Below are 20581 nucleotides of genomic sequence, written 5' to 3'. Positions count from 1 at the left end.
CAAATACCTTCAGAAAAGACAGAGCCTTCAAATACGCTGAGTTTGTAAAAAAAATCCAGTAGAAAGAGTGTAAGACTGAGCTGGTCTTGTGGTTAAAAAACTTTGACACAGAACTATATATATCAGTGCAAGAAATACAAACAAAATGCTTAATCATAGAATCATAGAACGTCCCGAGTTAGAAAGGAGTCACAAGGATCACCAAGTGCAACTCCAGTCTCCACACAGCACCACTGCAAAAATCAGATCGTGTGTCTGACAGTGTTATCCAGACTCTCCTTAACTCCAGCACTGGGGGCCATGCCCACAGCCCCGTGCATCCCATTCCACACCCACTGCCCTGTGGTGCAGCCCCTTTCCCTGGCCCCCAGCTGCCCTCCTCTGACGCAGCTCCATGCCGTTCCCTCGGGCCCTGTCGCTGTCACACAGAGCAGAGCTCAGCGCTGCCCTTGTGAGGAAGCTGTAGTAGAGCATCATTTTTTCCTCCATTGCCTTTTCTTCATGGCCATTTCTGCACGGCCTGTCCCTTTGCCTCATAGTTTGCATCTACATGGAGAAAGAAATGAGCAGAACCCATTTTAGTATTCACTGTAGAATGCTGACTGACTTTTGCTACTGGCCTGACATCTGAAGGGAAAGATAAACATTTTGCTATTTTAATAAGACTGCAATTGCCCCTTCAAACGGGAAATATTATTTAGAGCAATAATGCCAGAGAGGTTGGAGGGACCTGCAGCATCTGTTGTGTTCCATGTACTCCAAGCGGAAAAGAAGAGACATCCCATTGTTCTGTTTTATGGAAAAACATATCTCTGGAAGACATTAAATCCACTTTTGCTTCACTGGCAGGCACTCCAAAGCCCCAAATATTTTTATATCTAATACCTTCCTTGTCATGGATGATGATATTCAGCCAGGTTTCCAGGTCAGGCACATGGCTTTGAGATGTGTGCCAAATGCAGACACATATGGAGCTTTTGAAGCAAGTGATCTTCTCCCCTCAGGTTTGGTCCTCTTGATGAGTGGGCATACAGGTGACACACTTCTCTCTCCAACCCATTTTGGAGCACTTTGCTAGTGTGTTGGCTTTATGGTAATTCTCATCAGTGAGCACAAGGCTTATCAAAACTAAAATCTAAATAGAGAAAGCAGAAAATAATCAAGTTTTATAGATCAGTTCTAAGAAAAAGTCTATCTTTTTTGCCTTCCAAGAAGATGAAGGAAGAATAAGTACAGTTGAAGTTCAGCTTCTTATGTACTGATGATCTGCAGAATTTGAATCCAGGTCTGGATTCATATTTTGAATCATACCCAAGTTCAGGGAATTGAGGTCAGAAAGGTCAGGTCTGTCCCTTTGTGAAGCAATGCACCTGAATTATGCCACCGAAATAATCCTTTAATGAAAGAATGTAGGAACCTAGCTCAAAATAGTGCCTCTGGTAAGCATATTAACTGTATCCTGGATAATATATAACACAATATTTTTCACCTTTCCTTCTGATTGGAGTGTAAGCAAATTTTTGATCATTCAACATATCTGCTGGGCAAAATGTAGTCACCCTTTCAGTCCTGAAAACATGTTAACATTTTCTTGAAAGTTGCATGGTACATTGCCTTTACTCCATGTTTCAGGGCAGAGAGAAATTTCCTTTTGTTGGTAACAAAAGCCCCCATAGGCCAATGGGGCACGTACAGCCTTTGCATTCCAGTCCTAAGAATTATCTGCTGTCAGTGATGAAACTCTTGTGGCACTCGGGAGGCAGTGAAAGTTCTCATGTTGACTTCTGTGAGAGGAGGCTGAAAGCTTGATCTTTCTTTAAATCTGAGAACCCTTTTTCTTCTGTTAAAGCAATTGTTTGCTTGTGGAACTCTTTAGCTAGAGGCTGGAGTAACATAGAGCCATGAGGGCTTTGATGTGGAAAGTGAGTAAATATTACATTTAGGACTTGAATTAAGGTCTCACAGAGCCCCCTAAGCACATTAATGATCTCTGAAGGTTGTTGCTTATGCTGTAAATTTTCTAAGTGAAGTAATAGAATTGGTGTCCACCAGCAGATGGTGCTTCTGCCTGAGAATTGCTTTCTTTCATGATGATTGAAAGACCATTTCCTCACTCACATCATTGCAAATGGTCCACTGCATGCCAAAACAGTGGCTATTACATCACACGGGTTCTCTAATTGAAATAGTTCCTATGTATGCCTTTCTATCTGCTCACCCCTTACCGCCAGTGCTGATTTTCTTTGTAGCACCTTTGATTAAATGGAGAATTTCAGTTTTAAAAGGTATCCCATAAAAAGTGCTTGTTTAGCAGATGTGATATCTGGCTGCAGAATTTCAGTCTTAGAAAAGACAGAGCAGAGTGATGTTTGTTTTAGCTTGGGATGCCTTCCTTGCTGCCTTCAGTTGAGACATGCATGTTCAAAACCAGGCAGACAACCTCACTGTCTACTAATTCCCAGCTCTCCAGGACAATAAGCTGAAGATTCTCAGCTCATGTGGAGCAAATGAGGAGGTGGCAAGCAGACAAATGAACACCCACTCGACTTCAGACTATTAGACTCTTCTCTCTAATTTTTGTGGGACTAAGTGCCAACTTTTGCTGAAATTTGCATTAGAAATCTTGTACTATTTTTTTCCTCTTTTTTTTTTTTTTTTTCCTGCTGTTACAATAGCAGTAAGTGCTTTGAAATGAAGATCTAGGACCCCCCTGAATTAGACAATACATTGTCACGTTGCACATAAGCGTCTTAAGACTCTTCTCCTCCAGCATTTAAGATACCTTGGCAGTTGATACATCCAGTCCCATGGTTCACGTGCCACTGTTTGTGCTTAACATGTTGCTGCATGTAGCAGGTATAAGCTCAGATTAAGCCAGTATGATGCTGGTTTTGAACTCAAAGGTGAGACTGAGCTTGCAGGCAGAACTGGGAATGGAGAAGGATTGGTGGTAATGTAAATCTCTGCAAGTACATGAGGTATGGTTCTCCTTGCAGAAGAGCAAAAACCAGGAGTTTGATTCAACATTTTGAGTCCGATTGTGGAAGTACTCCTTGTCATAGAGATCATAGAATCATAGAATGGCTTGCATAGGTAGGGACCTCAATGATCACCTAGTTCAAAGATTTCTGCACTAGATCAGGCATTAGATTAGGCTTTCCACGGCCCCATCCAACCTAGCCTTGGTATTGAGACCTAAACCTGCCCTCAGGCTGCTGTACCCTGCTGCATTCTATGCAGCTGTGAACAGGTTCCTCTCAACCAGATGATGGGATAAGGACAGTGGTTACCCAAGAGAGAAGATGAGAACTCTGAATGATCTGGGTCAAGCAGGGTAAGGTACATCAGTACGAGATGGAAATATTGTAAAGACATTCTTACTTAAACCATAGCAATCACACACTTGCACGCAGAAAAAAGTGCATACTCCAATAATGTGGATCCGCAGACATTCTTGAGCACTGTGAAAAGTCTGATTTGTTTTAAAAGTGATGCAATTCTTATGTAAAATGGTAATTTCTTCTCTTTCTCTCATCTCAGAAAGGATGAGAGAAAACCAACAGTAGATGTGCTAAATTCAGCTTTTCTGAAGGAGCTGCTTTGAGGTACTGCTACTGCCTGAAACTAAAAAGAAAGCAGCACCAAAAAGCATTCTCATGATTTTGATGTATATTCCATGCCACAATTATTGCAGCATAGTTTCCTGGACACCATAGTCACAGTATTTTTGAAATCGAAAGTGAAGCAACATTTTTTGTCTCTTTAATATAAATTTTAATATAAAATCTAATGAAGATGCCAGAGTACGGTTTCTAGAGCACTGGACATAAGCAGACCTAAGAGGGCAATTAATCAGATGGAATCCAATTAGAAGATTACTTTCTTGTTCTCCAGAGGTTGCTACACGGACAAAAAAAAATTATCAGCTGAAATCCCTCAGGAAGCTCACCTAGAATAACCTTCTTTTGCATCCACTCCAGCTCCAGGCAAAGGCTCTGATTCAGAAAATTCTCTTCATCCACGGTAGGTCTGAAAACCACGCCTGCAGAGCTTCCCAAAAGTGCTGCCTGTGGACCAGGCCCTATGTGGTCACCCATGGGATGCCTACTAATACAGCTGGTGTTTGCATGGCTTTGGCTGCCATGGGTGCAGGCATCACTACTGCAATAGGTGGGCGCAGGAGTACCTCCAAATGGAGAAACTTTTAGGCACACGCTGACTGTGCTTTCTGCTGTAGGAAAGCTACTGGAAGCCTGCCTGGGAGGGAAGGAAGCTCTCTGATGATGGCTTCCATGGCAACAAGATAAGGCCTTACAGAGTAAGCATATGCGGCTCCCAGTGAGGTGCAAACCCTAAATTGAAAACAGATGAGTGAAACAGGTGACTAATACAGATAAAACCAGTGCCACGGGGGAGGATGGGGAGCCATGAAGAGGATGGGAAACAACCAGATGCTGTATATTTGGACTGTGACATTACACAGGACAGCCTTCAGCTTGGTTTTATACATAAGGCAGCGATGATGGAGCAGTTGGACACAGGAACCATTCTGAGGCTCTGGAACCTCACAGAACAACAGCATGGTTGATACTGGAAGAGATTTCTGGAGACTGATCCAACCCCATGTTCAAGCATGGCCACACACAGCAAGTTGTCCAGGGCCGTGTCAACTCTCTAACTAGCAGGAGACTCCACAACATCTCTGGGCAACTCATACCAGTGCTCTATCATCTACACAGTAGAAAAATGCTTCCTGATGTTCAGACAAAACCTCCTGTGCTTCTGTTTGTACTCATGCCTCTTGTCCTTGCTCTGGACAGCACTGAAAAGAGCCTGGCTCAGTCTTCTCTACACCCTCCCTTCAGCTATTTGTATACATTGATTAAATCATCCTGAGCCTTTTCTTCTCCAGGCTGTGCAGTCCCAGCTCTCTCTCAGTGTTTCTTCATAGAAGAGACACTCTAGTCCCTTTATCACTTCTGTGGCCCTTAATTCTCTCCAATATGTTCACATCTGTCTTGTACTGTGGATCCCAGACCTGGACACAACACTCCAGGTATAAGACATGTGGCCCAGTACAGTGTACTCAGGGTGCCTCATCTCCCTGCCCGCCACATTCCTGGGAGTCCTGCCCTGCAAACCCGAACTGTCATGCCTGTCCTGTAGTTGCAACTGGTGATGTGGTCAGCTGGCAGGGATGATGTAAGCAACACTATGCAGACAGTGTAAGCACCTGAATGCTGGCATGGTGAAAACATGCATGTGTGAGTGGACATTGCTTGCCACTTGGTGGCATGAGTGCTTGCTTTGTGTGGGAGCTGAAGATGGGCAGATTGCACAGCCAGTTCACACAGCTGGATTTCAGCCATGTAAGTGAATGGGCCCAAGGTCAAGGAAAGCTAAGAAAACAATAAATGTGACTATGTGCATGCAACACGCACCAGTTGTATGAGCAATTATTTCTTACCTCATGTGCTGACTCACTTGTTTCCTTTCCCTGCCACTGGACTTGCAATGATCAGTTGTTAATAATTTTTAAAGTTCTTGGGGACATGTAGAGACTCAAGATATGCTTTAGCCTAAGTGACCTTAATACATTGTTATGTGTAAAACACAGATTTTTCTGGAAAAGTAAACACCAGTTTAATATACCTTCCTTTGACAGTGAAGTTGGTATAATGAAATGATGATATGATATAGGGTTGTGTAGAGCGTTCACCCTGTTCTTCTATTTCAGAAAAATCTCCTGCCTTGGTTTTTGTTTCCCCTTTCATTATCTCTCCATGAGTAGTATGAATGGTGCCATGATAATAGAGCTTTATTAAAGTTCCCAGTACAACCAAAGAACACCTCTATTTGGCTGCATCAAGGCCAACAGGTTGGGAAAAATTCAAAGCATTTTTTTAACATGCATTGGTGGAGTACAAGTAAACCCAAAATAGGCAGTAGTTCTAGACCTAACTTGACATTTTTTTCAAAAAACTAAGCTTGCCAGCAGGCTGCACACAGGTCCAGTAGCCATGTGGTGATAGCAGCACATTTTAACACGACCTTACCTTAGTGCTGACCTCTTCCTGCCTGCATAAGGTAACATGGTACAAGCACTCAATGCAGGCTGCTGCTGTATGGACCATGCCATTAACAAAGCTGCTCAAATGCCACAGGATGAGAAGCAAAGCCCTCAGCTTTTTTCTTCAGTCTTCCTGGTGTGGGAGGCCAGCAGCAGCTCCAGTGATGCAGTACCTGCAGTGATCCAGGTGCCTGGGTGGGATGAGGCTCTGGTGCACTCCCTGGAATTCACACATGAAATGGTGAGCTGAACTCTGCATTAAATTAAACAGTATGCTGGGTTCTAGATGGAGAGGAAATAGGCATGCTATTGGGCAAGAACTTCAATTTCCTTCTTCTGCCATGCACCAACTCCTGAGGGTACTGCTGGGAAGGCGTGCTGCTCCACAAGTGCTTCCTTGCATGGCTGCAGGGAATGGAGCAGCATTACTGAGTGACCTGAGAGAATTCCATGGGGAGCCAGTTCTGAGTAGAAGCATTTCTTGTTTGTAGAAGACAGGTCCTGTTCACTGGCTAAATGTGTCTGGTAGGGATAAGATCAAGTGTGAGATGAGGCAAGTCTTGGTAATGCAAGGAAATGCTTCCAGCAGAGCTTGAGAAGCTTCAGTGTGTCCTGTAATTTTTATAAGATTTAATCCTTGACTTCAGCCCTCTCTCTTTTGAACAGCATCATTTAAAAATGGCCCTGGAAATGCATTCCTGCCATGAGGAGCCTCAGCAACTCTCCTGGAGAAACGGTTGAACTATCCTGCCCGTGTGAATCAGACCATTTGTTTTGCTGAGGAGTTATAAAAAGATGATTCACTCATATGAGCCACTTTCCAGCAACTAGTCCTTAAGTCTGTAGACGTGTGAGTTAACAACATCAAGCCCTGCAGAAGGGGTATCGACAGTAACTCCAGCTCCAGTTTTGGCTTTCCTTTCTCTGTTCTGTCCAAGTTCCACACCAACTTCTGTGGACTTTAATTGAACTGGAGTGGATAACCATCTCACTTATAAACTGGGCTGCTCTGGAGAAGCAGCTCTTGGCATCAAATCTGGCCATCTCTGTTCTGATCCACATCTCAGCTGTGCTCTACATTGGCATCATCAAGGGGGACACTGGCAAGAGCAGCAGGTTGTAATCTCTTTTTGGTCTCTCCAGAGCCTCTTAGAAAACCTCTGACTGCTCCCTGTCCTCCTGTTTGTGTTTACATTGTCCCACCTGGAGCTCCATCAAGCCAAGGCACCATTGCACCAAAAGGAGGAAGTCTGATGGGAGCACCCTGGTGGCATCTACAGTCTTCCCTTTATCTTCCATGTTGTCCACTGGACAGATAGCTTGCCACGTGCTTTTTTACTCTTCCCATTTCTTTCACTTATCCCTTTTCCTGCCTCTCCCTCTGCCTCACCAGACAAGGTGAGGAGGTAGCGGGATCGCTGCCCACATTCTCCACCAAGTCCAGGTGGACTGCCAGTATTCTGGAATATTTGTAAACTTTGAGCATTAACAATTAAACTCCCAGTGCCCCACATGACGTTATGATGTGGAATACCGAAAACCAAAAATCACAAAACCATGACAGGGGTTTTGTTAAACAAAGAAATCAGTCAGAAGAATGCTGCCATTCCCATTGCCTGTGTTGGATGTGGAGGTCACTTAGAAGCTAGTGTTCTCTGTGGATAAGGTGGGGATGCAGATGAGAAATAGCAAGGAATCCTGTGAATTTAGCAGCTGCCCTGCAGGCATGTTGGACTACACTTTCCTCAGAGCATAAAGACTATAAACCATAGCAACAAAACTGTGTGATTGCAATCTCTGCCTGACCATAATTTTTCCACCCCTGCAGTTTCGACTGGGGGAAGCAATGCACTACCTGGCAGGGTAGAAGGTGCCTGTATATCAGCCGCTGTGCAGTCCTAGCACTAGACACAGTGCCCTGGTTTTTCTTCACAGTTGTTTTCTTTTAAGCTTTCAGGGTTGGAGAAGCTGATTAAGCTTGAGTCCCTCAATATTGAATGCATCCTGATAACATACGTTCCTATCTCAGAGACACAATGGGTTTTCCTCACAGCCTTGCCTATGCTTGGGCTGCATAACAAAATTTGTTTAAAATCCACTTTCTTTTTGAATATTTTTCCTCTCACTTTAGTTATGATTCAAAAGTGTTAGTTTGCTGAATATATTTTTCCTTAGTCACACGGGACCATTCCAGATGGGCCGTTCCACTATCTGCGCTACTTTCACTCTTTCTATACAAGGCATTAAGAAAAGTGCACCCTGATGCTGGTTCTCTGATGTGAAGAGGGAGTGATCATTATACAGTTATTATAATATTTAGAGGTAATTTTCACAAGTTATCATCATTTTGGGCGTATCTAAAGACCAAAGCAATAGCCAATGGTCCTCTTTAAATAATGGGCTCTTTAAATGTACCCAGATGTCCCTTTTCAGCCTCAGCCATTCTGCGATTCTGTGATAACCTTTAGAATCAGAGAAATGTAGAATGCCTTGGGTTGGAAGGGGCCTTAAAGATAATCCAGTTCCAAATCCTTTGCTGAGGGCAGGGTTGTCATTCACCAGATCAGGCTCCACAGAAGCCTCTGATGGGGGCCAGCATATGCAAGCTCCCATTTCTCCAAGGGTTTTAACTTCCAGCTCTAAGACATACAACTCCTCTGCTTGTATTTAACTTGCCCTTTACCCTTAAACTTTGCCATGGCTGGGGCTTGAACATATGGCCTCCTTGTAAACTACCTTGAACCTGACCAAGGCGTTTCAACAAAAAGACTGCTTCTCTGCTGAACTGAAGGAACAGAAATCCTGTGTGAATGGAGTTAATACTTACTCAAATGTATACTCAAAGCGTTATAATAGGCATGACACACAACTAAGACTCAGGGTTTCACAGAAAAGCAGAATATCACAATTGTTGAATCAGAAAATGTATTTGCCCTGCAGCAAAAAGAAAAGGCCCAAGAAAATAGGCTAAGTCTGAAAACTGTAAACATCACTCCCTGAAAGATAGAAGAACAGTTACATAAGAAATAAACAATTGAGAAATGACTACCTCATTTCAAAAGAAAATCCAACCTATACAGAGCAAGATATCAAAGCTGCTAGTTGTGCTGAAAACCATGCTCTTTGGTGGAAAAGATGTACAAACCAGAACTCCCTTATGCTGAGAAAGAAAACAGTATCCACTGCGCTTTGGGTGAGTGTAGAAAGAACATTAAGCGATAATGAGTTGCTTACAGGAATGGCAAACAGAAGCAGAAGATGGAAGTGCTGGAAAGGTGGTAGCTTGCACATACCAGCCTGCTGCAGAGGCTCCTCACAAGAATGTGTGTAAAGAACAGGTAAGAGATCTAGAAGACAGGTGCAAAACAAGAGGTAAGGTAAAGAGGCAATACCTTTAATTGCCAACAGCATCATGAGAAGCCATAAGAGCTGACAAACATCCCAATATGTATTAAAAGAATGGATTATAAAGGAAAATCAGCGTAAAGGAAGAGTTCAAATGTAAGTAATAAATGTAATCCTGAGTAATTTTAAGAGAAAAGGCTTTGGCAGTCACAGTTAAAGAAAAACTACAATAACATAATGGCCTTGGTAGGTCTTTTTGTTTAACTGGGTGATCTTCTGAAGAACAACTTGAAAAGAAGCATACAGACCTAGGGATAGAACTGCTGATTTCACAAGTGTTCTATGAAGCTAATATAAGTAAGAGGAGGAATCTAGGAGGAAGGTACAAACTTTGAAGCAGTGGGGAAAGTAATGAAATGCTATCAGCACTTTAAGTACCAGTGGTTAACTATACAGCATATCAGTAGCTAAAGGCTGAACAGATTGTCGGTTAAGGCTGCGTGTACAAAGATTTAAGGTCTGAGAACAGTTTTACACTCCGTTGGATAAGGAACTGGCTGGAGGGCCGTGCTCAACGGGTGGTGGTCAATGGAGTGAAGTCCAGCTGGAGACCTGTTACAAGTGGTGTCCCCCAGGGGTCAGTACTGGGGCCCATCCTGTTTAATATCTTCATTGATGACTTAGATGAAGGGATTGAGTGTACCCTGAGTAAGTTTGCAGATGACACCAAGTTGGGAGGATGTGTCAATCTGCCTGAGGGCAGGGAGGCCCTGCAGAGGGATCTAGGTAAGCTGGATCGCTGGGCTGAGATGAATGGGATGAGGTTTAACAAGGCCAAGTGTCGGGTTCTGCACTTTGGCCACAACAACCCCAGGCAGCGTTACAGGCTTGGGGATGAGTGGTTGGATGATTGTGAAGAGGAAAGGGACCTTGGGGTGTTGGTTGATGCTCGGCTGAACATGAGCCGACAGTGTGCCCAAGTGGCCAAGAGGGCCAATGGCATCCTGGCCTGCATTAGAAATAGTGTGGCCAGCAGGAGCAGGGAGGTGATCATCCCCCTGTACTCAGCACTGGTGAGGCCGCACCTCGAGTACTGTGTTCAGTTTTGGGCCCCTCACTACAAGAAAGACATTGAGGCCCTGGAGCGTGTCCAGAGAAGGGCAACGAAACTGGTGAGGGGTCTGGAGCACAAGTCTTATGAGGAGCGGCTGAAGGAGCTGGGATTGTTCAGTCTGGAGAAGAGGAGGCTCAGGGGAGACCTCATTGCACTCTACAACTTCCTGAAGGGAGGTTGTGGTGCAAAAGGGTCTGGCCTCTTCTCCCAGGCAAATAGTAGGACCCGAGGAAATGGCAAGAAGTTATACCAGAGGAGGTTTAGGTTGCATATTAGGAGAAACTTTTTCTCTCAGAGGGTGGTCAGGCACTGGAATGGCCTGCCCAGGGAGGTGGTGGAGTCGCCATCCCTGGCAGTGTTCAAGAGGCGCCTGGATGAGGAGCTACGAGAGATGGTTTAGTAGCTTTTGGCACTGATAGGAATGGGAGGGTGGTTGGACTAGATGATCTTGCAGGTCGTTTCCAACCTTGTGTTTCTGTGATTCTGATTCTGTAATAATACAATATTATGATTTAGCCAGAAGAAATACTGAAGGAAAATCACATAGGTAAGTATTAGAGGATACTCATATCTCTTCAGTAACGATGCTTAACAAATATATTGTTTTGTTTCTAAGAATTAAGCCTATACAGGTACTCTTACAACTCATGAATTATATATAGTTAATTGCAAGGTGAGGCAAGGTGAAGCAAGGGAAGAGAAGGAAACAGCAAAATTGGTGTATAAATGTATCTGAATCAGTATTTAAGTATGTTAGCTGCTGATTACAACTAAAGTGTGAGGTTTGATACTCTACTTCAAAGAATGATGGAGATTTATGCAGAAACAAGTGATGGAAAATTATCCAGAAGGTGATTGAGTAAACTTCTTTGAAGAAAAATGTTCAAGCTTGTGGGACAAAGATTATTATTAACAATCATTGAACCACAGACTTGCTTGAGTTGGAAGGGACCCTTAAAGGCCATCGGGTCTACCCTCCCTGCAATGAACAGGAGCACCCACAGCTCCAACAGGTGCTCAGAGCCCCATCCAGCCTGACCTTGAGCGTCTCCAAGGATGGGACATCCACCGCCTCTCTGGACAGCCTGTTCCAATGCCTCACTACTCTTACTGTAAAAATTTTTTTCCTTATATCCAGTCTAAATGTCCACTGTTTTAGTTTGGAACTGTTTCCTTTTGTCCTATTAGCAGATGCTGCTGAGTCTGTCCCCTAATCTTGTGTTAATCTTAGTTCTCATGTGGTTAAGTTCTCTTCTCACTTGGTTAAGAACTGAGTAGGCAGTTAACGTCTGCTTGACAACATATGCAACTTTTGTATATGTATGTATACCTGTGTGTTTGTGCAAGCATGTACCTGCAAGCATTGGCCAAATGGGACCATCCAGGAACAGACATCAGAAGAGGCTGGTTGAAGAGCTGTCTATTGGCAGCCCAGGGTAGCAGTTCCCTAGATACTCCTCTTGCAGCCTAACCTCCAGGGCTGTGGCTCATCTTGCTTTTGGCAGCTCCTCTAACAGCATGCTGATGGCTCCAACCGCCTTCAAGCAGCCAGGGCCAAGCAGGGCACATCCCTGGCTAAGTAAAGCAGGAAGCTGGACTTGCGGCAATCTGTTTGGCTCTCAGATTTCACCAAAGCAAACAGAACCAGCTTGCCAGTTACCTTGACTTCAAGGGCCCCAGCAGAGGGCATTTGGGAAACTTCCAGAGAGAAGTGGGGGATCAGAGAGGAGACATTGCCAGCAGCTTGCCTTCATGCTGGGAGGTGTTTATGTACAGAAAATCATCCAAAAGAAATTATAGGAGTAAACATGACAGTGCCAGCAGCACGGCACTAGCAGGACTTCCTCAGGGATTAATGCGTCCCAGTACCAAGAACGTATCTCCCTTTTTCTCATGTGTTCTGTTGATTCTGTGGTTGTCCACGTGTGCTTTATCTCCCTCAAAGCAGAGCTACTTGTGAAAGTGTTTTCTCTGCAAACTGCTTAGGCGTATCTACCTGTAAAATGCAGATATATTTTACAAAAGGGTCTCTCCCTTTTGCTTGTGGGGCACTTTGTGCACATCTTCATCTCCACCCTAATCCCCCTCCACTGAATATCGCCACCAGAGCCAGGAACCACTCCTGACTAAAGATGAAGCAGTCTCACTTCACTAAGCATGTTGCTATTTCTAAGGTGTGACTCAGTGCTTTTCAGTTAGGTGTCATCACGTGCTATTTGCTGAGAAATAAAATCAACATTAATTAATTCTTCTCTCTTTTTTAATACAGGTTTTTGTTTCCTGCTCCAGATCACGGGTGATGTACACAAACAGCAGAGTTCACAAGCAGCAGAGTTTGGGGAGGCTGATCCTGGCTGTGTTTGCAGACCCGCTTCTTGCAGTATAGGCTTCATGGTCACAGACAACCACGGTCCTGGTAAAAGAATGGAAAACCAAACAATAGGAGGAATCTAGGAGAAAGGGAGGGAAAGGCTATGTTCTTTGTTTATGGCAAAGGATGAGGGAAATGTGAAACAAAACAAGGAGAAAAAGAACAGAGAAAGGATATAGAAAACCCATATGGGTGACCTAGTAGAAGTAAAGGAGCACAAAATTCTTCCTTTTGGGTGCAAACAGCATGGAAGACCTTCTACAGTACCTGCTCAGTGCTCAATCTCTTGTGCCCGTATCAACCAAGGGAATTATTCATTATTTTGTAGAGCACGTCCTTACTTTTCTTCTCTCTAGGTCAAAAAATGCCAAACCATAAACCTCTAGAGATGTTTATCCTTAGAAAGCGCTGCAGTGTTCTTTTACAATATATGAAATTGCAGTAATAAGAATAAATTATAGCACTCAGCATCGGACAGGATGACTGATGTAAGCTGTCAGCCAATGTTTGACTTTCCAGGTGAGATTAGATTTAGCATTTACCTTAATATAAACAGAAAGTGTGCAGTAGAAAGCACTTAATTAACAAGCAAGTGCTCAAAACCTTGTGCAAGCTGGAGGCTACTTGAAGCTTAAGATAGCTCTCCTCTTTCCAGAGTATTGCAGTATTATCCGGCGGAGTTTCAAAATCCTGATTGTTACTGGGAATCTCATTACTGAAGGAGACAGGAAAGGTAAGTTTCTGTTGCTAAGTCCTTATTTTTTATAAAAGAAAAATCTGATTTTGTTGTTGTTGTTCTGAATGAAAGGAGAGCTGTTAGAGTTAGGGTAGTATGGTTAGGTCGTGGTTGGACTTGATGATCTTTAAGGTCTCTTCCAACCTGAGTGATCCTATGATTCTATGAAAAGCATAGAGATTTTGCACAAAAAAGAAGTTTCAGGAGAGTTTGGGTTTCTGTTTTCTTATAGCTTGCTTCCTTTCGTTAGACTGCCTTTATCCCATATGTTTGAGCATGTGTGTATAATTGTACAGAGATCTACATGCACATGTACCTGTGTCCCTCTGTGTGTGCATACCTGTTCTGTGCATACTGAAATCACAAAGCTATTCCAAGAAGCAAAGGAAGGTAGACCAATATGTATAGCACCCCTTCCTGGTTGAAGAACATTTTCTTTAGTCTTTATCTCAACAGGAAAATCAGTGTGCCTGGATGCCTGTAATATGGGTCAGGTAGGCCCACACTCACTGAACTTCACTGAGGCATACTTGGCTTCCACAGACTGAAAATGACCTGAGTAAGGAGTAGGACTTCTTCAGGTCTCTAAACATGTTGAAGCACTCTGATATAAGGATTCTCAGCTGGTCTAAAATCAGTATGACACTTTCGCTAGTAGGTATTATTATTTAATCCTCATAATGCATACAAAACAAACCAATGTAATTGTTATAGTGTAGCTATTTGATTAAAATAAGTTTGATGTTGTCTTTAGCAGCTGTAACTTGCAAGGATGGCTGAAATACGAAACTTCACGTGGGCAGTGGAAGATATTTTCAAGGAAACTTTTCTCACTTACATGAATGGCTGGAGGAAAAACATGACAGAAGCGGCAAATGAACTGCAAGCCAAGGTTGATGCTGAAAACTTTGACTATGTTATCCTTTATTTGATGGTGATGATTGGAATGTTCTCCTTCATTATTGTGGCGATTCTGGTGAGTACCGTGAAATCTAAGAGGCGAGAACACTCCAAAGACCCTTACCATCAGTACATCGTGGAGGACTGGGGTGAGAAGTATAAAAGCCAGGTTCTGAATCGAGAAGATCTCAAGTGTGTGGTCCATGAAAACTTTGGTGCAAGGGACAAAACAAGCCCCGCATCACCCTGACATTCCAGAAACATCAGCAAAGAGGAAATCATGAAGTCACATTTAGGGAACTCGCTGGAATTACAAATAGCTGAGAAATTGTTCATTAGATTTACACAGGTTGAGCTAGAATGGGCTGCTGAAGAAATCAACATTACTGTTTCCTCTGAGAACTCTGGCGCAGCTGCTTTGAGGAACACCCAAGAAAAATGCACGACTTTGCTCTGCTTTGATATTCTGCTCTTCAGGAATATAAAGTCATGGAGAGAATAACTTGAATTTTTTAGCAATTTTTTGAAATCGAGAAGCAGATCTGGATTACTGAGCAGTAAACTTCAGACGAACAGTAGGAGTTTTCAAGTGTTTAAAAGTCCTGATTCAGATCCCAATGTGTGACATAAACCCATTTAAAATAACAGGAAACTGTACAATAAAATACCAGACCCTCTATCTATTGATTGAACAATGTGTTATGGTATGAATCACAGGACAAGCCTATATCTACACATGTTCAAGTCAATCCAAACTACTATTTTAATGACCTGGCTCCCGTTTCAATTTCATTATTCATTGACTACAAAGAATGATTCATGGCCTTCTGTTTTATCATAAAAGCATAGACAGACTAGCAGTCTCATCTAAGAGTGTCCTGGTTGTCCAGGGCAGCTTTTAGAGTGTCAGTGTCTTTCTTGAAGTCCATAGCTGTCTCTTCTGCTGTTTCTTGGTTTTTCATATTGATCTGTTTATCTGCAATGCAAGCTGGGTGATAGGGATTTCTTGCATTCCTATTAGCCAAGCCCTAGTGTAGATCATCATGCTCCTGCTATATATCTTTCAGAGCAAGGGTTTCTATGACCAGCTATCAAAGCTATTCCATTGTTATGCTTTCTAATGTTTCCCATGTTGGGTACTGGTGTGCACCAGTCAGAAAACAGGTTGTAAAGATGGTTTATCTTCCCTGTGCTGCTAAAGTACCATGATGCTGGCTGTTGGGGAATAATTAGAAGCAAAGCCAGTACTACTTCTAGTATTAAAATGTGTTCCTTTTTGCTCTAAGTTTATCTTCTATTCATATTACCAGACTTAAACTGCTTAAACTTGAAGTTCTCATTCTGGCTGTCAATTGTGTGGGCAAGGAGAAATGATGAAGAAAAGAGCTTATTTTTCTTGGAAGCTTTGGCTTGTTTTGGAGCCTGATCTTGTGGTATGGCACAACAGCTGTTGTTGTGCTCCAGAAGATGCTCATGTTATGGCTCTGTTCCCCTCCAGGTGGAAGGACATTCCTTACTACTTACCCTTGATGACCACAGGCTGTAAGGGCACAGTTAATGTGCCCATTGAGCAGCTAGAGGGACTGGCCATCTGGGCCACATGCTACAGCTGTGCTTCAGCTAGGGAAAGAGCATCTTTTGACAGGGTATGGCAGCAGGGACAGCCACAGTGAACCTTACCAGATGTGCCAACATCATGAACAGCTGCACCTGCTCAGGCTCTGCTCCTCACCAAAAGCGACAGGCAGCTTCCACTGCTGGCTGTGCTCTGATCTGCATGTGGGCAGCTGTGACACTGAAATGGGGATGAGCACCTGAGTTGATTCTGCCCTTGAGACATGTGGGCAATGCCTTAGATCAGGCATGTCCAACCTGTGGCCCAACCCACCCACCCCCTGGCCCATGCCATCATGATGGCAGATCTGGTACACGTTTTGACTACAACAGCAAGCTGTTCATTGCTGCTGAAAACACACAGTTAACGGGAGTGACTGTAACAGTGTTTTGTAGCTGACAATTTATTGAACAGTGTTATTGTACTCTTTGTATCTGTTGTAGTTTCCCTGGAAATAAATTGGAGGCACTACTTTTGGAGTAGCCCAGATAATGTATATGCAGCTCACGACAACTCCATACTCAGTGCAGCCCAGGCAAGCCCAAAAGTTGGCCTAGTTCAGGTGAAAAGAGACAGCCCGCTTAACATACTGTCTTAGAATCATAGAATAGAACCCTAGAATCACTCAGGTTGGAAAAGAGCTTACAGATCATCAGTCCAACCACGACCTAACCATCCTACCCTAACTCTAACAGCCCTCCGCTAAATCATGTCCCTGAGCACCACATCCAATGGTTTTTAAACACTTCCAGGGATGGTGACTCAACCACCTCCCTGGGAAGCCTATTCCAGTGCTTTACAACCCCTTCTGTAAAGAAGTTTTTCCTGATATCCAACCTAAACCTCCCGTGGCTGGAGGTTCCATGTCACATGGGGCGGTGCTGCCTTTGAAGCCGTTGTAGGGAACAGCTGAGGAAGTGAAGGCAAAGCTTTCCACGGGGAACTTCGGAAACTGAACAGCTCGCTAACAATGTACACACCTGAAGCACTCAGTACTATTTAACCAGCCAGCAACGCCGCTTTGGCGTTCCCCAGCAAGCTCGCTACCAGCACACCCAGCCCCGACACGGGGCAAGAGAAGGGGCTGCCGGGCCGAGCCGGACCGGGCGCTGCTGGGAGATGTAGTTCGCCTTGCCTTCCCGCCCACAACAATGGCCGCCCGCTGAGGTAGGGAGACGCGCTGTTGGGCCTTTCCCCACCGCCCTCTCCCGCTTGGCTCCGAGGCGGGCGGGCCGGCAGGGCCGAGTTGCGCGGCGGGCTGGCCGGGGCCCTACGGCGTGATGCGGTACCCCCCCAGCACGGCCCGCGCCGCCGCCGCCCCGCGGCCTGCCCGGCCCCGTGTGGGCCCTGGGGAGCGAGGGGAGCTGCGGGGAGGCACCAGGAGCTGCCCAGCGCTTTTGCAGCCGGGGCTGGGGTGATGATGGTCGCCATCCGAGGTGGAGCCAGCAATGTGCTGTTTGTGTTCTAGTGTGTTGGGTCGGTCAGGGTTTTATCCGGGTGCCACCGCTGATGCATCTGTCTGCTGTGTGCTTTGCTTTGACAGCATTTGGAATGTGCGAGGAGCTGCCAGAGGAATTGTTAATATTTCTGTTGCAGCTTCAACACATAGGTAGGCCTTACGTATCTATGCTTCCATGTGCCTGGTGCTGGTGTTAGTAGTTTGGGAATGGTATGAACTGAGTGATTGCACAGGTCTTCCTACACAAGTAGGATGCAGAGCTGTTGAAGAGAGTCCAAGGAGAGCACAAGGATGTTCAGAGGCCTGGAGTACCTCTTCTGTGAGGAAAGTATTAGGGAGTTGGGCTTGTTTAGCCTGGAGAAGAGAAGGCTCTGGGGAGACCTCATTGCAGCCTTCCAGTGAAGGGAGCTTCAGTGAAGGAAACAGGAGGGAGACTGACTTTTTACATGGCCTGATAGTGATAGGACAAGGGGGAATAGCTTTAAACTAAAAGAGAGGAGATTCAGGTAAGATATCAGGGGGAAGTTCTTTCCTCAAAGGGTGGTGAAGTGCTGGCACAGCTGCCCAGAGAAGCTGTGGTGCTCCATCCCTGGAGGTGCTCAAGGCCAGGTTGGATGGGGTCCTGGGCAGCCTGAGCTGGTGGGGGCAGCCCTGCCCATGAAGGGTAGGCTTTGAGGTTCCTTCCACACCAAGTTTTTCTTTGTTTCTGTGGTGTTTTGGCTTATGGTCTCATGAAAGCTCTAAAGGTCTGACTTTTTTTGACTTATTTTTATGGATATTTTTTATGTATATTATTATTATTAATAATAATAATAATATAATATTATGGATATTTTTATGTATATTTTTATTTTTGACTTTTTTTTTACTGCATCCAATGGCAGTGGTTTGTGATGGATCTTAGCACAGCAGCTCTGGCTCACACATGCTGCAGCTGTGTTTCTCTATAGTTTTTGGGCTGTGCCATATTACTGTTTTTTCCCCTCTGTCCAGTAGTCATCTTTTTCTTGAGGAAGAGGCATGATCATACCTTTGAGGTGCTAAGTGTGATACATGTTGCTACAGGTCAAGTGCAGAGCTAGATCTTCCAGTGACAGTCCAGGTGAGAAGTATGCATTTTGTTTCCTGAAAAATAAGCAGCAATATAAACAGGTGGAATTAAACCCCTTCTGTAGCTCAGAGAATATTCAGCCATCACTCCATTTAAATACCTTGGTAGCTTGCTGCTTTCCAAGGCCTTCCAGCAGGTTACTTTTATAGCGTCTCACAAAGCGGATAAGAAGTGCTTCAAAATCCCCAGTCAATAGAAAAATGTCTCAGGTCCCCTTCTGTAGGGTAGATGGAGTTATTAATGGGTTGACTGAGAGTCTCAGCCAAGACAGCTTGAGTGGGATTGTGAGTTCTCAGTTGCCTGGTAGGAATTTTTTTGAGCATGCAGCCCAGTCAATATTCTGCTGCTGCGTAAGAAAACAATGGCGTTAGTAGCTGGGCTGTGATGTGGTTGCTGTGGTAGAGTACAGCTATAATTCAGTGGTTGAGAGACCTGGATTCAATTCTGTGCTTCACCACTGACTGGGGCCCAGCTCTTCAGTCTGCACGGGGTGGTCTGTGTTGCACAATGTTGTGCAGAGATCTGGGGCTGGCACCATCTAAAAGCTAGCTCAGGGAGTTGCTGCAGCCCTCCTTGGGAGCTCATTAGCCCTGCTGAGGACACAAGCCTCTAGGGCTGTGTTGTGACCCTGACAACCAGCTCTGGATCCAGCAGACCTCACAGCATCCAGAACTGACAGGATCGCTGGTCCAGCACAACACTAAGGTGCAGCACAGGCAAACTCTCTCCTCCCTTTCCCTTCTGCAGTAGTTTGATCTGCTTAATGGAGGTCTGAGTGTAAATAGGGTAGTGATAGTGAAGAAAGCCACAGACGTGTGAGAGTGATGTCATTTTATCCCTGCCCTGCATAGAAGCTTACGAGTGTGTGATGGATAGAACATGACGTCTCTTACAGGGCTTCAGGCAGAGCCTAGTGCTCCTACTTCTTTCTCGCGTGGCTCAGCATGAGATCTTGTTTGAATGAAGGTAACAGTGACCTTCTGTGGGGCCTGCACTCTGCTGTTTGTTAAGGGAGCTTGCATTTTCCTGAGGAACGAACAATGCCTGGCTGTGGATGTTTTGAACTCTTATCTTGGCCTTATCTGCCTCTGAAAAGGCAAACATGAAACTTCAGCTGCTTATTTGCCTGCTTGCTTTTAAGATATCACAACCTTGAAAGTACAGTGCACGAGCTTTTTACTTCTGAATTGGCAACATCAGTGCTAACAAGCATTGTTCTTCTGACGTGAAGTGAATCCTGCCATTTTTTTTCTCCTTGCCCCATGCAGCTCCACCCATTATTTTTTTTCTGTCATGGGATTTCAACTGCCTTCAATAAGGTCTGCATCAGAATGGAGACCAGAAGACTCTAGAGGTGAAATTAAGAGAAGTGCTTGACTGCTGGAGGCTGGTGACATTGGGTGTGGGAATACAGGGAGCAGCAGCTTCCGCTTTTAGTTCCAGTCGTAGAAGTCTCTGTAAGGACAGATCATCAGAAGTATCAGCTCTTGCAGAAAGCATTTTGGACTGAAACACTACAGTTGAGAAAAAAGGAAGAATTTCCTTATTTGCTTTGTGACTTCAATACAGCTACTCCTAGCGGATGCAAATTCAGGCAGATTCATGCTTGTCTCTCAGCAGAGCAGAAATATTGAAGAAGCACTGTGCTGAATGTTTAGGTAATTGACTTGCAAACAAGCATTTGCAGGAGTGCATGCATTGTATGCTGATTCTCACCCTGCAGTCAGACCTCAGATGGGCTCACATGGCATTTGCTCGGTCTGGAACTTTTTCTATACATAAAAATCTCTACGCTCCATTTTGAGCATCATATGCCAGATGCTAGCATGTTTTTGAATTCATGCCTCTTTACAGCATGTC

At 44.5% G+C, this 20581-nt stretch overlaps 2 protein-coding genes across 6 annotated transcripts in view; both read left to right on the top strand.

Moving 5' to 3' along the window:
• KCNE2 (potassium voltage-gated channel subfamily E regulatory subunit 2) overlaps positions 1–15821 on the top strand; it is a 122154-nt gene extending 106333 nt beyond the window's left edge. Inside the window, exons 3-5 of the mRNA XM_042867177.1 lie at positions 12799–12945; positions 13556–13633; positions 14391–15821. Coding sequence (XP_042723111.1) covers positions 14409–14786 — 378 coding nt within the window. The 5' untranslated portion in view covers positions 12799–12945; positions 13556–13633; positions 14391–14408 and the 3' untranslated portion in view covers positions 14787–15821. The remainder of the gene's footprint in view (positions 1–12798; positions 12946–13555; positions 13634–14390) is intronic.
• A 1375-nt stretch (positions 15822–17196) lies between these two features.
• The window catches only part of SMIM11 (small integral membrane protein 11), a 34081-nt gene continuing 30696 nt past the window's right edge, over positions 17197–20581 (top strand). For 3 of the 5 annotated variants that reach the window (XR_006178066.1, XR_006178065.1, XM_042866687.1), the window contains exons 1-2: positions 17557–17587; positions 17695–17760. Coding sequence is in view for 3 of the 5 variants with exons in the window: in XM_042866687.1 (XP_042722621.1) it covers positions 17569–17587; positions 17695–17760 (85 nt within the window). In the remaining 2 variants the exon portion in view is untranslated. Of the gene's footprint in view, positions 17319–17556; positions 17588–17694; positions 17761–20581 lie in introns of those variants that run through there. The other 2 variants (XM_042866688.1, XM_042866690.1) reach the window with 2 other exon arrangements.

Source organism: Lagopus leucura, unplaced genomic scaffold (assembly GCF_019238085.1).
Source record: "Lagopus leucura isolate 7727_CA_CO unplaced genomic scaffold, USGS_WTPT01 Super-Scaffold_100001, whole genome shotgun sequence".
Classification (NCBI taxonomy): domain Eukaryota; kingdom Metazoa; phylum Chordata; class Aves; order Galliformes; family Phasianidae; genus Lagopus; species Lagopus leucura.
This window is presented reverse-complemented; position numbering and strand designations above follow the sequence as displayed.